At 36.3% G+C, this 20,713-nt stretch overlaps 1 protein-coding gene across 1 annotated transcript in view; it reads right to left on the bottom strand.

Moving 5' to 3' along the window:
- Positions 1-20,713, bottom strand: part of LOC150077224 (tetratricopeptide repeat protein 38-like) — a 190,618-nt gene that overhangs the window by 97,261 nt on the left and 72,644 nt on the right. Inside the window, exon 7 of the mRNA XM_090386333.1 lies at positions 3,602-3,677. Coding sequence (XP_090242459.1) covers positions 3,602-3,677 — 76 coding nt within the window. The remainder of the gene's footprint in view (positions 1-3,601; positions 3,678-20,713) is intronic.

Raw genomic sequence — 20,713 nt, 5'->3', positions numbered from 1 at the left:
ATTATAAATTACTAAGGGATAATCAGTCTTACAGCAAGGAATTCTTTGTATATGTTAACACTAGAAGGAAAGAGATGAATCACACTGGCCACTATATATAAATGGCATAACTATTGATGATCCTGTACAGAGTGCTGATAAACAAAAAAATAATCTGCATCTATGTTCACACATGAATATGATTTTAGAGACAGGATTAGCAAATATCTAGGCAAATGCAGATTGAGAGTTAAATGATTTTATAATAATGAAAAGGAAGATGGAAGAAAAGCTGCTCGGCTAAAAGTGAACAAAGCTCCAGGAGTTAATGGAATCTATCTAAAGGCGATCACAGCACAGATTTGTTAAAGAGAGGCAATGCCTGGCCAACCTGGTAAGCTATTATGAGGTCATCACAAAGGAAAAAAGCAAAGAATAATTTTGATATCATACACTTAGATTTCAGTAAAAGTCTTTGATGCTGTACTGCACATATGACTGGTACAAATTAAAGCAACGTTGCATTAGCACAAGTTACTATTAAAAATTACTATAAAGGGATGATTAAGTTAGTTAGTTAGTTAGTTATTTGGTTTTTAGGAGCATTAGCAACTAAGGCCATATTGCTCCGGGATATGCGGTGGTCAATCCCTGACCTTTCCGCATCCTCCGTATTTGGTGGTGACGGGCTCGAACCCCGGTCTAATCAAGAAGCGTGTGCTATGCACTGCTGCTCCTTCCCACCTGGCTACGGAGGCGCCTGGATGATTAAGTGGTAGACGACAAAGAGTGGTTATAAACAGCCACTTCTCTTCATGGACTAATGTGATGAGTGGAATTCTATATAGGTCAGTGTTAGTTTCCTTATTGTTTTTATATATTTATTAATTGTTTTGAGTATTTGGAGTTTGTCTAAGTTTTCTAATAATACAAAGGTTGGAAGGGTGGCTAATGATATTAATAAGTGTGTGCTACTTCAACTAGGCAGATGGGCTGAAAAATGGCAACTGAAGATAAAACTGCATCTGGGTGGTACTAATTCCAGAATATGCATACCATAGCCAAACTCAAGGAAGCAGACAAGGAAAAAGACAAAATAGTGCTTCCACATTATGATATGAAATTCTCTGAGTAGTTCAAACTGTCTGAGTAGTTCTGTTGATGATATACAAGAAGTTTGCCAGAAGGGAGAAAAAAGGTGATTATTCCATTATATAAAGCAATGGTTAGGCCACATCTGGAATACTGCATACAGGTTTGGAAACCTCATTTTAAGAAAGAGGTAGACCTGTTGGAAAGGGTGCAGAGAAGAGCAACAAATTTAATTAGGAGGGTACAAAAGGATATTCTTACCAAGAATATCCTTTTAGAGTGGGGTTCTCTAAACTGCAAACTCTGGAAACTATGCACCTGCATTGTGACCTAATTGAAGTATATGAGGCTTTAAAAGAGTTATCTAAACTAATGCTAATTGCATCTTTACTCTTCTTTGGATGATGCACACAAGTGGACATAAATTTAAACTAAAAGAGGGTGATTGCAGAAAAGATGTAAGGAAAATTGCATTCAACCTAAGAATAATTAACTGAAATAAACTTCAACCAGTGTTGTGGAATTGGGTAGTTTACAGAAGGTTGTACAAATTATTTGGCAGGAGTGGGAAAACGAAGGAGGTAATTTTTTTTTTCTGACTGGTGCTGTATAAGCTATGCTTCCTTGCATCATGTTGCCAATACAAATACTAAATCAAAATAATACAGAATTTCTGCAACAGCATAAAAATGTGCATAAGTGACATGCCTTTTTCTGTACACAGAAGTCTTGCAGCTGGGATCCAACTTTTAAATGGGATGTCAGGAGCTCTGCACTGGATTTGGTTAGAGCAAAGTCCCTCACTTACTCATCCAACTCCTGCTGATTTAGGATATGTGGCACTTTACTTGAACAGAATTCTGAACTGTAATCCTAATTATCCTGTTCATCAGATTCATCCCCTAAGTCTGAAGACTTCTCCGGAAGGTGGTTTGGGAACTGATAATTCTTCGCAGAAATCTCTATGTTACTGTGTAGAACTACAACAATAGAGAATGATAAAACTGCAGCTTTTTAAACTCTGATATGTCCACCACAAAAAAGTTTGTCATCCTGATGGTTTTGTTATTTGGTTTTTAGGAGCATTAGCAACTAAGGCCATATTGCTCCGGGGATATGCGGTGATCATTCCCTGACCTTTCCGCATCCTCCGTACTTGGTGGGTCACGGGCTCGAACCCCAGTCTAATCAAGAAGCGTGTGCTACTCACTGCTGCTCCTGCCCACCTAGCTACGGAGGCACCACCATCCTGATGGTTTGCAGGCTCTTTCCATATTCAAGTTATAGTCAAAATGCATATTTATGAATAGCATGAAACCATTCCTCTAATGTTGACCTGCAAGTACTATAGCAGAAATAAAGTGTCCAGAAATGTAAAGCTCAACTATAGCTTACCAAAAGAGGCTTCATATGTACTGCAAAATTTAGTGCCACAAATGATGTTATGCTTCATAAGTTCCAGAATAATACACAAACAGAGCAAAACAAGTCTGGAGTTAACTTACACCTTTGTTTAGCCCACATAGCAAACTGCAAAAAAAAAAAAAAACAACCACTTATCATATGAATAACTACAGGCTCTTATATTTCACAGTACTGGTATGCAGTTATGTAATACATACACATGTCAAAAGCATAAAACCTTCAACAATTGCTACCAAAACACTGACATTATAGAAAAACCAATAACATTGGATTCAGCACACAATATACATATAATACTTTTCTTCCAAACAGCTGCTCACTCTGTATAAATCGCAAATCTGCCCAGCCATGGAATACTGTTCCCACATCTGGGACGGTGCCCCCAAAACCTCTCTCAGGCTTCTAGATTCCATTCAGAAGAGGGCAGTTAGGTTAATTAATGATTCATCTCTAACAGAGACTCTCCACTCGCTGTCTCATAGACGTACTGTTTCTGCTGCATGCCTCTTCTACAGATACTTCCATGGGCACTGTTCTTCTGAATTGGCTTCTATAATTCCCACTCTCTCTTTCAAAACAGTCTGAACACGTGCCGCCACCAGCCAACATCCATTTAGTGTCCAACTCCAAACTCACAGAACCAACTTCTCATCTTCCTCGTTTATTCATTCAACTGCCGTTTTCTAGAACAACCTTCCTTCATACGTATTTCCTGAAAATTACAGTCTACAGAAATTCAAGTCCAGTGTCAACAAATATCTTCTTTCGTCTTCTCAACCTCCAACCCAAGCATGGTACTAAGTACTATAGGTTCTAATACCTCTCGTGTTTGTGGTTTACATATAAAAAAAATAATAATAAAAAACACTTAAATATACTGAAACTTTTTTGTTGCATAGCATAATCAATAAACTTATTTTAAACCTCCTAATTCTGAAATGAATCTCACTGAATAGTAGCATTCAAAGATGATTGTTATGTATGGCATTCTGACAATGTATGAACTGGACTGAACATCTGCAAATATGCTTTTTTTAATAGAGAGACAATGGGTGGGTCCACAGACGTACAGAGACTCACAAAAGTAATATATTAATATCATTACCTTTTTTGCTGCAGTCTCTGCTTTGGTGTAAAAGTTAGTCTCCACTAAACCAAAAGCATGCATCCCAAAGAGATAACTGTAATCATTAAGAGCATAAAATCATCTGTCTAACATACACACAGAATGAAACAATTTAACAAGATTTAAAAGTTCTCAATGATTTTTTTTTTATATGCTCTGCTATTTTATTTAAGCATTCCCAACTGATCCACTCATTCTAAGAACAACACTGTGTAAAAGTTATTAATAAATAAACTCCATTTACTTTCAATGTTATTTTTTTATATATGGGAGGTAATTGTATGAACATGTTATAACAGCATTCCATTATTAAATATTGTATACAGCTAGCTGCTTTTATCACTTACTAAAATCACTTAATTGAAAAATATCAGAGGAGAAAAAAGAAACCCTAAAATAAAATCAATTAAAAACTCATAATACCATTTATCAAACACACTGTATAATGAAATCACTGTATAATGAATATACCTCTCCAAATGTATGTTTAATTTTGATATTGTCGTAAAAAAAAAGCTGAACCTTGCTGGTTATAGAGCTGTTATTAGTTATCTATGATACATCTTAATAAGATTTATACCATGGCATAATACTGCTGATAGTTTAGCATTTGCAAACTATCAGTAGCATTCTGCTATTGCTGATTATTCAACACTTCACTACAGTTGTTCATCATTAGACAATGAGTATCAGAACTATGTGGTACAGATTTCAAAACAATTCATTTGTTTGTTTGTTTGTTATTTGGTTTTTAGGAGCATTAGCATATAAGGCCATATTGCTCCAGGAATATGCGGTGGTCATTCCCTTGACCTTTCCGCATCCTCCGTATTTGGTGGTACAATTCATTTGTGAAGACAGAAAAACTTCAGAACAACATCACAGAAAATACAAGGTACCACTATGAAAATTTGTTTTACCTTACCTTAAAGCATTATTGTTTCAGGTCTACACCGGATGACCACTGAACTGATCAATTTAGTATGAGATGAATATAAATTATCAAGAGACAACTTCACAATATGTATAAAGCAATCTATAATAAAAATCAGGGAGTAAGCCATGCTAATGCTAGCTCTGAAAACACTTTGGCAAGGAGGGTAAAATAATTTTTTTTTTTTTAATACCATAAAAGGAAGGGAATAAGTCATTTTTGTAAAACAAGATAACTTTGGCAACATCACTGATGACTGTAACCAGCCAATGAGCTAAATTATTATTTTTTGCATCAATATTCATATTTGAGTTTTTAGGGTTAAAAGTACTATTTCAAATGGACTGTAAGAGAAATAACCATGCTGGAAAGTGAAAAAGGCACAAAAAACTGGCAGTTTTTCTAGTGATATTAAAGGAAATAGATTGCAGAACAGATTACAAAACCCTATATATTATAGTGAGCGTGACTCAAGACTCAGGCTGCAGATGGACTTGAGAAAGACCAGAGATGTGCAAACCAATAATGTGCAGATCTCATCAATTTACAAAGGTGGTTCCAAGATGAAATAGGTAATTACATACCGGCAATTAAACAAATGCAGCAGAGGAAATGAGAACAAGAAGAGAATTATATGAGAAACACAGCATGGATTGTTGAAGGGTTGTTGTTTTGGTTTTTAGGAGCATTAGCAACTAAGGCCATATTGCTCCGGGATATGCGGTGTTCATTCCCTGACCTTTCCGCATCTTCTGTATTTGGTGGTGACGGGCTCGAACCCAGGTCTAATCAAGAAGCATGTGATACGCACTACTGCTCCTTCCCATCTGGCTATGGAGGCATCCATTGTTAAAGGGAAATCTAATGAATCTGATAATTATTTTGAGTATGTTACAAAGGAATTGAGTGCAAAGAATAATTCAAACATCTTATAGGAGGCAGCAAAGGAAGCAAGCAAACCCTTAGCCATAATTATTAGAGCTTCCTTGGACTCAGGGGAGGTACCCATGGACTGAAGATGTGCAAATGTGACTCCAATTCACAAAGGAGGATCAAAGAGTGACAAGTAATTACAGACCTGATAGTTTAACTTCTGTTCCAGGGAAATTAATGAAGGCACTGGTTAAAAAAGCACTGCAGGATCATCTAGACAACACTTTGGAGGAGCATCCATAGCCAGGTAGGAAGGAGCAGCAGTGCGTAGCACACGCTTCTTGATTAGACCGGGGTTCGAGCCCGTCACCACCAAATACGGAGGATGTGGAAAGGTCAGGGAATGACCACTGCATATTCACAGAGCAATATGGCCTTAGTTGCTAATGCTCCTAAAAACCAAATAACAAACAAACAAACAAACAAACAAACAACGCTTTGGTTATAGTTCAGACACAACATGGGTTTGTTAAGGGGAAGTCTTGTCTGACCTATCTGATTGGATACTATGATGTGGTCACAAAGGAACTGGATGCAAAAAATAATTTTGATATATTAGGAAAGCTTTTGATACTGTTGAAGACTACTATACAAATTAGGGCAGTATGGCATTAAGGGCAAAATGCTGCTATGGATAAAGGGTTGGCTGAGTGGGAGAAGACAGAGTGGTAATCAATGGACACTGCTCTCCGTGGACTAATGTTATTAGTGGAGTCCCCCACCAGGGTTCAGTGTTGGGCCCATTGTTGTTTTCTGTATTTATTAATGATATTGATGAAGGTATATCAGGCTTAATAACTAAGTTTTCAGATGATACGAAGGTTGGCAGGGTTGTTAATGACAGTACACTGCTGGAAGAGGATCTAGAAACGTTGAGCAGATGAGCCGAGAGGTGGCAACTGAAGTTTAACATTGACAAATGTAAAGTACTGCATATGGATAGCAGTAACCCCAGAGTAACATATCAACTGTGAGGTACACTCAAAGTGGTAGAGAATGAAAAGGACCTGGGGTAATTGTGCAGTCAGATATTAAGTTTTTCTGAGCAGTGCAGATGGTCTACAAGAGTAGCTCATGGTGTGTTGTCAATGATATACAGAAATTTTTCTAGCAAGGATAAGGAGGTGGTTATCCCCTTGTATAAGGCCACACCTTGAGTACTGTATACAGGTCTGGAAGACCCATTTTAGGAAGGATGTAGAGCTGCTGGAACAAGGACAGAGAAGGGCAACAAGATTAGTGAATGAAACAAAGGGTTGCGCTAACGAAGAAACGCTTAAGATTTGCAAATTACAGTGTCTGGTGACTGCGAGGTAATCTGAATATGAGGTGTATAAAGTCTTCAATGGTTTGAGCAATCGCCTGAAGAGACAAATTCAAATTGAGGAAAGACAATTGTAGAACAGATGTGTGGAAATTTGCCTTTAAGCCAGTGTGTGGTTGATTGGAGGAACAAATTTCCATCTGTTGTTGTAGAAGCTGACAGCTTGAATAAATTCAAGGCAGAACTAGACAAACATTTGGAGCAAATGGATGGGTAAAATAAGTTTTTTTTTTTTTTTTTTGGCTGATGCTGCATATGCTTGCTTTCTTGCATTATATGCCTCTACTAAAGCTAATGCTAAATTATATTTAGACTTTAGAAAGGAATTTGATATTGTCCGATATGCATGCCTTCTGCATAAACTGGAACAATGCATTATTAGTGGAAAACTACTATAGTCTATAAAAGGTTGTTTAAATGACAAAAGATAGTCTTCTATTGTTAAATGGCTAATGCTCTGAGTGGAGCAGGGTCTCAAATGGAATTTCACAAGATTCTGTACTGATTTTGAAGTTAAAGTATGCACTGATGAGAGAAATTCAGATCTGAGTTTCTGTCAACAGTGCAAATGGGTTGCCAGGACAGCAGGCAGTCTGTCTGTTTTATCTATGATATACAGATCTTTACTAGTAGGGAAAAGGTTTAATAATTCTTTGTATAAAGCTTTGGTTAGGCCACAAACACTGGGTATACTGTATGTAGGCACTGGAGCTTCTGCTTTAGGAAGGATATAGACAAAAAAGAAATAAAATTAGTTATTGATATAAAAGAAGCATTTCTATAGAGAAAAACTTCATCTTTGTGAATTTCTGAGTTTTGAGACCAGACATCTACATGGGGGAAGGGGGCAAAGTCCTGTGCAGGTCCACTGCATTAAACCCACATTGGCAGTAACTGGAATTGCATCGGAACCTGACACTGTTTGCACCTGTAACCTGACCCATAACATACCAAAATTAAATAAAGAAATAAATAAATAGAAATAAAAAGTAATGATGTATAAGAAAATTTGTATTAAATTTTCTACATGTCAGTAATAACACAACAGTAGATTTAAATTAAAATATATCAATCAATACTTTAATATTTCATTGTATTGCATATAATACATAAAAATAACAATATATGGCTGAACTCTAGATTAGGGTACCCCATCCAACATGGTGAGGAAAGAAGTGATTGACAGGTGAAGGCACCTCTCACTCAGTGCTGTGATTGACGGTCGAGTTCTGTGATTGGATTACTGTGGAGGTGTTTTCTTTCTTATTGTTTCGTGTCATCGAGGAGGGGTGTTTATCCCATCATCCAGCAGTTTTTGAATCAGAAAATGAATTCATGATCTAAAAACAGTGGCAAGTGTGGGGAAAAATGCCCTAGGCATATCAACCTAGGAGGGCAGTGGGCGGAGTCAACTTGTCGATCACTGCTTTCCAATACAGGTAGTTCTTGACTTTATGAGTTAATTCGTTCCTAGTGCATGCTCATAAAGCAAAAACTCTTAAAGTGGGAATTTATTTCACATAGACATAAGGTTAAAAATAGAGGTTATGTTCTCAACAATGAAATTAGTTAGCTAATTAGTTTGTTTAAACAATGATTGATTTATCATTGGGATCAATCATAAATCAATGATTGATTTATCATTTATCGTTTTCATTTCTTTCGATATTAATATCGAAAGAAATGAAAACGTAGCCTGTAAAATCAAGCAAATTATAATAATAGAGAAATTATTTACAACTTACAAATGTTAAAGAATGTTTATTCTTCATCATCGACTAAATGTACACTGGTTGATCACTCATTATTGGCTTGGCACTCATTGGTTTGTTGCACAAGGAGTCGTCATCTTCAGAAATGCTTCAAAGAGACGTTTGTTTCCAAGATAATCTTCTCTTTTAATTATAAATTTCATGATTGCATGCATAAGCATTTTTTAACGGCACGCACAAATTGCAACTAACACAATTCGCGTAGAGTAACAAGTTTACAAAGCTTAAAAAAAAAAAAAAATGAAGAGAAGATTCTTAAAATTTATTTATGTTTTTTATACAATTGAAGATTTCAGTAAAGGGGAAACACATTTCACCATAATAACGTAAAAAAACCACACAATTCCAGCTATCGGTATTATCGCAAATGCAAGAAGATCGAGTTTAACTACCCGTTTATAATTGCTAGCAGTAACAGAAAAGCCTCAATAAATCGGAAAGTGCAAATTGTTTTTATTGTTTTATGGTCATGACCTTCAGAAATGTGCTTTAGAAAAATATCACGAAGGTGTTTAAAATTGATACTTATAACGGAACTATGATAACAATGAACGGGTAGTGCATTTTATTGATTTGAATTGGTAACTAATACAATTTACAAACCACGCTCACGACCTTTTATATGGCCTTAAGGTCACGCTCGTGATCTTAAAAATGACATTTTAGAGAGATAAATAGCTTAGTTATACAGCGAAAATTTTAACTTCTGAGATCTTGAAACAAATTATCAAAAAACAAGGTGTTATTGGGTTCACAGTACGATATTTTAACGATACAATGGTTAGTTAGTTATTTAGTTTTTAGGAGCATTGGCAACTAAGGCCATATTGCTCAGGGATATGCGGTGGTCATTCCCTGACCTTTCCGCATCCTCCGTATTTGGTGGTGATGGGCTTGAACCCCGGTCTAATCAGGAAGCGTGTGCTACGCACTACTGCTCCTTCCCACTTGGCTATGGAGGTGCCGATACAATGGTGTCTCTGGAACTGATTAATATCATAAAGCGGGGTACACTGTATTGTATAGCTATGCAAGTGGTTTGGAATGCAGTATTTATGAATGTTTAACATTCATTTTTTGCAATTAATGTTCATATTTTCGATACTTGATACTTGGGGAAAAAAAAAAAAACTCTTAAACCTGGGAACTCGTAAAGCAAGAACTGCCTGTATACAAATAAAACTTCTGTATCAGGTACAAAATGTGTCCTTCCGCTAGCATATTTAATGTGTTTTACATTTAAGAGTCATCGGCAGATGTTAAAAACGTTTTAATTTTCAGATATTAATAAAATTCATGGATAATGATATAACAATGTTTTTTATTTTATTAATAATAATTACATATCAGTTACTGAAAGTATTGGTCTATGATGACTAAAGTAGGATATATAATTTTTGCATTGAAGAGATTTTAGTTCCAACTAAATACACCATCTATAGTTCCATTACGTGTAGTATTTATCAAAAGATCTGATGACATATCCAAGTTGAAGAATGTTTTCATAAATGTGCAGAACTCTTTTCCAGCATCAGAGTTAAATTGTAAAGAAAAAAATTACATTCAATCTGAAAACACCAGGTGACTTGAAACCAGATGCATTTTCGAATTAACGCATTTCCCAGTTACTGAAAGTTTTTTGTATCTTAAAACTTTAATATTTCTGTTTTTAAATTCCTTAGCTTTCCAACGATATGCTATACATCCACATTATCCTCTTTATTAAGGTGAAAAAATTTCCTTGACCACATATCCACATTTTCCTCTATCCTGAAAAAATTATTGCAATTTTCAGAGGTTTGAAAGTTTTTCCTATAGTACAGAGCATAGGTTCCCAAAGTGGGTGGTACCGCCCCCCCCCGTGGGCGCTGAAGCCTTCTGGGGGGGGTGATAGTGGGTTCAGAAGCAATTGGGGGGCGTTCAGGTGGTCTAGGGGTCAGTGGCTCCTTTTATTTTCATATTTTTATCTCCTCGGGGTCCAGTGGACCCAGTTCAAAGGTCAACTAATAAAGTCTATAATTTTTACTCTATGGACACAGCTGAAATTCACTATACGTGAAGCCAGAACTGTTTTCTTCGATTTTCCCACTTCAATTTTCAAAACCTTCTATTGAATTTCATGCAAATGACAAAAATGTGACATCAAGTGTGTATTTTTTAGGCCTTTTTCTGTTATTTTTCTAAACTCACACTAATTAGCCTAGGGCCTTTGAAACGCGACAACACGAGCTACTGTGAGTTGACATAAGCAATAAAGCGAAACAGTAGCAACAACTGTTTTTGAAAGGCGTACATTTTTGCTGTTTAGGAATAAGTTTCATTACAATCATCAGTCGAAAGTGTGATAGATAAGTGGAGTCATACAAAGTATAAATTGAATCTTTTATTTTGTGAATATTGTTGCAAATTTTATTACTTCATTATGTCTGAATCTAAGAAGAAATGTCAACAGTACAGTATTGAGTATTTGAAATATGGCTTTATTCAGTCTCCTACGAACCAATTATTACCTATGTGCTTGATTTGCCAAAAAGTATTTTCAAATGAAGCAATGAAGAGCATTTGACTAAAATGCATGCTGACGAAAAGGATAAAGATTTGTCCTATTTTCAAGTACTAGAAGAAAAATATTTTAAACGTCCAACTATATCAAAACCTTTTGCGTCGTCCACTAAACAAGATAATGACGAATTACAAGCTTCTTATAATATTTCATTATTAATCGCAAAAGCAGGAAAACCACACAATTGGTGAGGAATTAATCTTGCCGGCAGTAAAAGAAGTAATAAACACTGTGCTTCATAAGCCAGCGTCAGATATCATCAGGAAAATTCCTTTGAGCAATAATTCAGTGCAAAGAAGAATCGATGAAATGGCTGAAGACATTGAAAAATCATTGTGCGATTATTTGAAGACTTGCCAATTTTTCATTCAACTCGATGAATCAACTCTCCCAAATAATGAAACACTACTCTTATCATACGTACGATTCATAAAAGAAGAAAAAGTTTGTCAAGAATTATTATTTGCTAAAAATTTGGAAGCGGATACAAAAGGAGAATTTATATTTAATACCATGAATAAGTTTTTTCAAGAGAAAGACATTCCTATTCATAATATTTTGTCTGCTGCTACTGATGGTGCTCCAGCAATGACAGGGTGCCACAAGGGTTTCATAGTGCATTTGAAACAAGCAGTACCAAATGTACTCACTATACATTGTGTTCTTCATCGTCAACATTTGGTTGAGAAGAATTTAGGTGAATGCCTGCATATGTCACTCCATTATGTTATTAGAGCAGTCAACAAAATTAGAAGCAATTCATTGAGTGACAGATTGTTTAGCCAACTTTGTAGTGAAAACGATGAAGATTTCAATCGTTTGCTGCTTCACACAGAAGTTCATTGGCTATCAAAAGGTATTTGTCTGAATCGATTTTACAATCTGTTTGATTCAGTACTAGAGTTCCTAGAAAACGGACACGACAGATTGCGGGCCAACCTGATTACATCCAAAAATGACATCGCTTATTTGAGAGACCTCTATAAAATATTTAATGAAGTCAATCTACAATTACAAGGTGATGAATGGAATTTAATTAAAACAAAAAATGTTACTGCCACTTTTGTGGGGAAACTTCTTCTGTTCAAGCGGAATCTAGGCCGAGGGGAATATAGCCACTTTTCAAATTTATCAGCAGTGTCTCTCAAAAAGGAAGATTTACTTACATACTGCCAACATTTGGAGGTTCTCCATGCTGATTTTAATGAGCGATTCAAGGATATTCTAAACATGAATATACCAAATTGGGTTCTAGATCCTTTCTCACATGCAAACACAGCAGGATCATCAAATTTAGAAGAGGAACTCATAGAACTCACAACAAATTAGCATTAGCATTAGTAGAGGCATTTGATGCAAGAAAGCAAGCTTATGCAGCATCAGCCAAAAAAAAAAAAAAAACCCACTTCCACTTCACACCTCTGTTCGTTCAAAATACCTGTACAGCTGAGCCTTAAACTTATTTAGGCTATCAACCTCCACTACAAGGGATGGAAATGAAGTAAAAATAAAATTTAAAAGTGGATACCAAGAGTTCTGGCTTCAGAAATCAATGCCGACACTGTACCCTGGATTATGGGAAATTTTATTTTATTTCCATCTTCTTATTTGGCTGAGCATGGGTTTAGTGCTGTAGCGAATTTACTATCTAAGAAAAGGAACCGATTGCATATAACTGAGCGTGACGATTTACGACTGTTTTTAACGAAAGTTGAACCCGATATTAACAAACTTTTAAAAATGGATCAGGCTTATCCTTCACATTATTTTGTTATTTTTTATTTGTATTTTTACTTTGTAAGTTTGAAATAAACAATTTTCTAATACATTTGATTGTGTTTTAATTATTACAATAAGATTCTTACTAATGTAATACAATCTCCTAATATGTATTCCGAATTTTCATATTTAAACCATTGTATGAAACTGTGCATAATGTTATTCGAGCATACACTTTACAATCTTTACATATGGGCTATGTTTCATCAAAATCAGAGTAGCAATAACTGTGTTCAAGATGAAGCACATATTGGCCACTACTTTTTCAATAATTTAACGGCATAATGTATCATTAGTTGCTATTTACGTCGAAAATATCAAACGGCTTGAACGCGGAAAACTGTTATAATGGGGGGCGTTACAAAATTTATGTCTTGCAAAGTGGGCGGTGGCCCAAAAAAGTTTGGGAACCTATGGTATAGAGCTAAGATGAAGCTCTGTGCCAAATTTCATTAAATTTGGTCCAGTAGAAGATAAAAATTATTGTTTCCATCATACAAGTATGATTGCAACAATACAAGTGAAAATAATTCACTTCTGGCGGAAGCTGAAGATGACGTCACTTCGGTAATGCTTTTTGCATGACAGTTTCTTGTTAAAAATTTTTTGGAATAACCCCAGTAAAAACGTTTTTAATGTCAAAAAGAATGATACATATTCATGCCTCACATGAATATGAGTCTTGAACAGGTCCACTGCACTGAACCAACTCCCGACACACAGCTGCAATAACTGAAACTGCACTTGAACCTGACTTGCATTGTATCCACAACCCAACTTTTGATTGATATAATCCTGTTTGTCCTGGCTTAAACAGCGCTTGATGACTTTGTTCAGTTCCTACAGCTCTTACTCCTCAATTTATATTATTGCAAAACACTCTAAACCATCTACAATCTTCTGTAATATTGAAACAACACTCCCACTTTCTAGAATATTCTAGAACCATCTATAATATGCTGTCACATTTAGGAATCTTCAACAATGTTTTACCACATTCAGGAGTATCTACACCTTTCTGGAATATTCTTGAATATGCTAGAAATTACTTAAATATTATTTAAGTTTTTTAATTTTCACACATAACAGACAATATTTAAATAAAAACTTTGAAAATTAAGGAAAAGGAAACATGATTCTAAAGTTTTAGGCAGAAGTGTACATAATGCATTATGTCCTGGATGTCTAGATAGAGTTCTGAATTCATGGTTTTGTTCAAAACAACCAATGGTCCAGGCCAAACTATGAAAAACAGCCCTAAACCATCATGCTGCTTCTGCCAAATTTCATTGTCAAGATCATACAGTCTGACAGGTAGATTTCTCCAAGTATTCACTACACACAGGCACAACTATCAGACTGACAGATCATGTACCATAACTTGTCACTCAAAAGCACAGCTTTCCACTGGTCTAAGGTCCAAGAATGGTGGGCCTCACACCAGGCTACACAGTGTCTAACATTAGCCAGGGTGATTAATGGCTGCACAACCATAACATGGTAACCTATATCATGCAGTGTCCTGCACATTGTATTGGTATATCCCAATTGTCTTACTGAGGGCCTGCCTACTGCAACCACATGGACCTGTGTTTTGAGAGGACAATCATTTGCAGAGCTCTCCTGTTCATGTTTCGTCAGCTTTGGAGGTTTTACAGGTCATTTCGTGACAGTTTCAGCACTGGTCTGCTTCCATTTGCTGATCACATCACCAATTATCAACATAGGGATCGATGTGCCATTGAAATGTCACACACTAACTGACTGCTTATGTGGCACCCTATTATTGCTCTGTGCTGGATGTCTGTTAACTCTGTTGATCACGACATCTTGTATTCACAATCACACTAGTCTCTTTGAAGGCCTATGAGCATATTTAAAGTTGTGTCAAACACATGTGCTTGGATAAGATAACTATCAAGGGAGTCGTGTCCAGATATTAATGGTAGGGCAGCATATATTTTACATATGTTGCATATATCCCAGTTTGTAATGCTTTTTTTTTTTGAGTTAACATTTTATTTTTTTGAACACATCCTCTCATACCATTATATCTATGGAAATATCACTCAAAAATTTATGAACTTTTGCTTTATGAACTATTTTTTCAAGTACACATAGTATTTGTAAATTGGGAGGTTACTGTACTGTAATAAGCACTGTTTATTTCTTGCAGTGCCTTGTTAATGCATTCTGCTTGTCTACAGCCTTCTTTTGTCAATCCACACCTTAAGTCTAGGTCTCATAACTGTGAAAAATCTTCTTTGGTGCCTACTGGTATACTGTTGTTTCATTGCATTATGGACTGACTTCCAAATAAGGAATCTTTCAGTTTTTTAAATGGTCAGAAGTCTGACATAGCCAGATCTGAAGAATGCAGGCTGCAGTAACATTTCAATCCTCTTGAGATATAAAAAAACCCGCGTGTATACCCTGTATGTACAAAAGATGTTTTATGTGAAAACATCTTGTGTACCCTGTATGTACAAAAAATGTTTTATGTGAAAACATCTCGTGTACCCTATATGTACAAAAGATGTTTTATGTGAAAACAATTTTGACGAAAATCAAAACCATTTTTAAATCGAACAGCTAGAACCAAAGTTATGAACGATGTAACATTTTATGCTCATGCCTGCTACTTACTCTATTGAATCAACGTTAGTAACTGAAGTGAGTATTAGTATGAATGATGTAATGTTTTATGCACATGCCCACTACTTATTCTATTGAACCAGTGTTTGAAAGAGGTTAGTGAAATCCAAGCCAAAAGCCTAATTACCCATTTGATAGTAGCCATTTGTTGAATAGTATGATTGCAACAATACAGGTATTTGTATTGTTGCAATCTGTATTTTCATTAAATTCCATTGTTAGATGCCACTATAGATATTTTCACATTAATAATTTTCTGAGCAATGAAAGGGACTGAATGCCACACTGTCTTTTTGTTCAATGATGCTGAAGTCAAATGCAGGCATCGTTGAGATTATCAAGCAAGCCAACCTAACAAAATAAAGATGTAGGTAGCAATAAGTGAGCAATAATGACAGACTATCAAGATTGTGTAAAATACAAACAGAAAATCAAATACTGGATTTAGCAGTGCCTTCAACCGGCAATGCTGCTGCTCCATCTAACAATAATGTACCTGAAGTGAGTATTAATTATGTACAAAGGAACATTTCTTCAATTGCAGGACAGATGAGTTTAAATGATCAAGCGCCTTTTCCTTACACCGACTACTATTTACATAAGAACGCGCATTAAAAGTTTGAAAGGATATTTATGAAAAATGATTTCTGTTCTGTATGCTACATTTGCAATCGTTTATGGTTTGAAAACGATACAAAGCAACCAGCTGCTAAAGATGCATTTTCCAATGCTGAAATCGACAAGATCCTTGTGTGTAATAGCTACAAATGTAGCAAAACAGAAATTATTTTTCGTAAATACGCGATGGAATTGCATTTACTGAAGTTGGATTTAGTGATGGAGAGGCTTATTTCTCCTCACTTATCGTTGATCCAAATAAGGTGCCTGAGACATGCATACAAACAATATGGCATTCTGGGCCAAGTGATCAATGTGCCTGTTTCAGTCAACACGATGGTCCATGTCCATTGCTTGCCAAGGGAGATTGACTGAAACAGGCACATTGATAACTTAACTCAGAATGCTGTATTGTCCGTATGTGTCTCGGGTGCCTTATTTGTGCATATAAAACACAAGAAAATACACAAGTCCAGCTATTTGATTGGGTTAGTAAGAAAGCGAGTGGTTAACGTGTGGCTTCAATATTTGGTCGACTCTCTATCGATTGTATCAAATCACGATAGATCAGTCATTCTTTGATGACAGTCACTTGAAAATTAATTTGGCTAAAGACGACATAAGCGAAGCGATTCTGATCGAGGAAAGTTTCATTGCCCAACAGCAAACGTTGTAGAGCGGCAATAAATATCTTAGAATCGCCCCAGGAGAAACTAATGAACCACAGATCTCATTATTTGATGAGCACGCAGAGGAACTGTCCTTTCCCAGCATTTATCTTGGACAATTCAGAACATTCAGAGAGAATTTATGTGACTCCATTCATGATGGCAACAAGTGAGCTCAGATGATCTGACCGACTTGTATTACTCCATATCATCTCCTTTATGTAGCAATGAAGGTAATGAGATTGAGAATGAGAGACTCTTTGATGGTGGCTTTCAAATACATAGGTAAAGATACAAAACTGACCCACGAGTAAGTTCGATCCAAAGAATACATTAACAGATGTATTGAAAACAATTTGGCCTTCCTAAGGACAATTCCAAACTTGACCTACTACTGAGCTCAACGTAAGCATGATCTATTCACCATGATTAGACAGCTTGGTAAACCTACAATGTTCTTGACTCTGAGTGTCAATGATATCGGTTGGCTGAACTTGCTTCAGCTTTGTACAAGCTACAGAATAAGGGGTGCGATATTAGTGAGGATGATGCAAGTGACACTGACTTCATGCAGAAGGCAACTCTATTGAATGAGGACACTGTATTCATAAGAAGATTATGAATGTAATCATGAACATACTGCAGTCAAAACATTATAGCTTGTTTGGTCAATCTTACGTGGTCAACTTTTTCAAGTGCATAGAATTTCAACATTGCGGTAGTCCACAGGTGCACATTTTGCTGTGGCTAATAAACACACCCAAAGATCCTTCGGGCAAGAACAAAGAAGACGCCATCGCAATGATCAACAAGTTAGTGTCTGTCTCTACTAGCGAGGCTTCGAGGAGCATCAAGCTTCAAACTCACAAACATACATTCGCGTGTTACAAGAAAATGCTGGTTAAATGACAGTCATGTTGATTTGAAGTATCATTCATGCCTTGTCACATGAATGGTGCTTCAAATCAACAAAATCCTATCAACACATGATTTTGGGACATGGAAATGACATGCAGCAAAATCGTAATTTCCAGTTTGTTGATCGATCGAATCGACAAACCAAAAATGATGTAAAGGGATGTCATTTCCATGCAAAATTGTGATTTTCGGTTTGTCAGTCAAATTGAAAAACCAGAAATTATGTCATTTCTGTGTTGCAAAATCATGACAAATTGGTTTTACTTCAGTCCGAAATTTAGTAGGTGCTGCCAAAGATGTTTTCACATCAAAAATTCCATGACATTCTTGAGCTTGTGAAGTAGTATGTTGTCTAGGCAAAAAATGAAATTGTAAGTGTCAGATGGAGATAAATCTGATTAACTGACCAGTTATTGTAATACCCTTTATAAGAGGATGTTGCAGGATTAACCGTTCTTTATCCCAAAAAATTGCATACTGAACCGTGTTAGCTGATGCAGCTAACTGAAATTTTTTTGGTGAAGACTCAATGTTTACATTGTTTGGATTATCTTTTTTGTCATTCGATTTTACAAAAGGAAGAATGATTCATCCATGGTAATTAGGGATGTGTCAGGATAGTACACTATACAAAAACATAGCTTTAACTGTGTATACAGTAGTCAGGAGGGTCATCAATAAAATGAATGAATTCGAACCAACTAATGCTGATGCACTAGGGCTAACAGAAATGTGATGCACCCAGAAATAGTCAATGATGAGTTTCACTATGGTATGTACAATGTATTTAGGAAGGATAGAGATAATAAAGGGGAGGACAGCAGGGTCATACTTATTATCAAAAAGCAGCCTAAGTGCAAGAAAGTTTACTCAGGTTAAGAAGTTATGCATGCTAATATAGAACCTGGGTGGCATGAATTGTTGGAAGCAAAGTTTAATTAGAGCAGAGGAGTAATCTACAAACCAGAAGATTGTGAAGATTATGACGAGAGCTCTAAATACAAATGAAATGGAGCAAGCTAGAGTGAATGTCTTATTATGGATGATTTCAATTTTCCCGTAATTGAATGCAGCAGGTGAGAGGAAAACTTACTCTGGGGAACAAAATTTTTAAATTAACTAGATGATTGCTATTTATATTAGCATGTTAGGGAAAATATTAGGGTCAAGAATATTCTACATAGGCCATGTTATATCAAGGATCTGGGTATATTCTTACCATGTGTATGCCATATCCAAAAATTTCATTACTTCATACAGCATATTCCCCAAACCTTTTCTTACTATTGAATAAACCATGAATTGTCAAACTAATAGAGTAAGTTTATCTGCAAAAAGATCTAAACCTCCCAAACATTTCCTAGTTCATTTAACAAATATACGTGGTCTCAATTCAAATCTCAACGATGTCCATTGCTACTTGCAGTCTGCCAAACCCCATGTACTTTTTCTGACAGAATATCAGTTATCGGTTGATTCAACTACTGCTCATCTCAGATGCCCAAATTATTCACTGTATGATTCCTTTCACCTCAAAGGTGGTACCTGTGCATATGTCCGTTCTGATATTCCCTGTCAGAGACTTGGTAATTTGGAATCTCCTCTTTTCGATCTTCTCTGGTTTAAAATCTCTCTACCTCACTGTGTCAAATTCATCTGTTGTCCCTACCGTTCTCCCAATTCCACTAATCACTTGGAGCTCTTTGATTTCCTCTCTTTGCAACTTGACTTTCTCCAGTCCAACTTTCTGAACAGTGAGGTAATTTTCCTTGGTGATTTTAATGTTCACAACTCCAGCCGGCTTCTGTTTTCTAGTCACACCAACCCAGCTGGTCGAGATGCTGAGGCTTTTGCAATTACTAATGACCTTGCACAGATTGTTCATTTACCTACAAGAATACCAGACAATTCTAACTATACAGCCAACACGCTTGATCTTTTTATAACACAATGCTTCTAAGTACACGGTCAAAGTGAGTGGTCCTTTAGGCACCTCAGATCACAACTTGGTGATTGTCTCTTCTCCAATGGAGCCCTTATCTCATGGCTATTCCCAACCTCGTGATGTTTGGCATTACAAGAATGCAAAATGGGATGATGTACAAGATTTCTTTTCTTCTTTTCCTTGGTCGGACTACTGTATCAAAACTTCTGATGTCAACATTTGCTTAGATTGTGTCAGTGAAATTATTCTTGTAGGAATGGAATCCTTTATCCCACACTCCACTTTAAAATCTCATCCTTTATCTAAACCAACCTTTGTTTTCCAATATATGTGCTAAGGCCATTCAAGAAGAAGAATGTTGGATATCATAATTGGCTTGTTTCCAATTCTTCAGTTTCATTTTCTGCCTACATGAAAGCTCGCAACAATTGTAAAGCAGTTATTAATCAGTCCAAACTAGATTTTAAAGAGGCTAAGAGTAGAAAACTTGTTTCTTTCCCTAATGGTAGCCAAGCATTCTGATCTCTTGCCAAAGCTATTGGCTGCAACTTTTGCACATCTCTGCTCCCATCTCTGTCAAAACCAGATGGTTTTGTTGTCACTTCGGCCAAGGATAAAGCTGACCTGCTAGCATCCCATTTTTCTTCCAACTCATGTATTTATGATCTTGGTAAAACACTTCCCACCATTCCCAACAAGCTCCATTCAGTGCCTCCTGTGGTCTTCCTTAAACAGGATGTCAGAAGGATTTTGACAAATCTTGATGCTAAGAAAGCTCCAGGTCCTGATAGTATTTCTCCACTTGTTCTCAAAATCTGTGCTCCAGAACTTACTCCTGTTCTTTGCCGCCTTTTTTCACTTCCTTATTCCAAAGGTGTTTTCCCTTCTGCTTGGAAATTTGCTCATATCCAGCCAGTTCCTAAAAAGGGTGACAAATCCCTCCCATCCAATTATCGTCCCATTGCAATTACTTCTACTCTTT

This window comes from Mastigoproctus giganteus, chromosome 12 (genome assembly GCF_048544385.1).
Source record: "Mastigoproctus giganteus isolate SK-2022 chromosome 12, ASM4854438v1, whole genome shotgun sequence".
Taxonomy (NCBI): Eukaryota; Metazoa; Arthropoda; class Arachnida; order Uropygi; family Thelyphonidae; genus Mastigoproctus; species Mastigoproctus giganteus.
The sequence above is the reverse complement of the archived record's forward strand: the minus strand, read 5'-3'. Positions and strand labels throughout refer to the sequence as shown.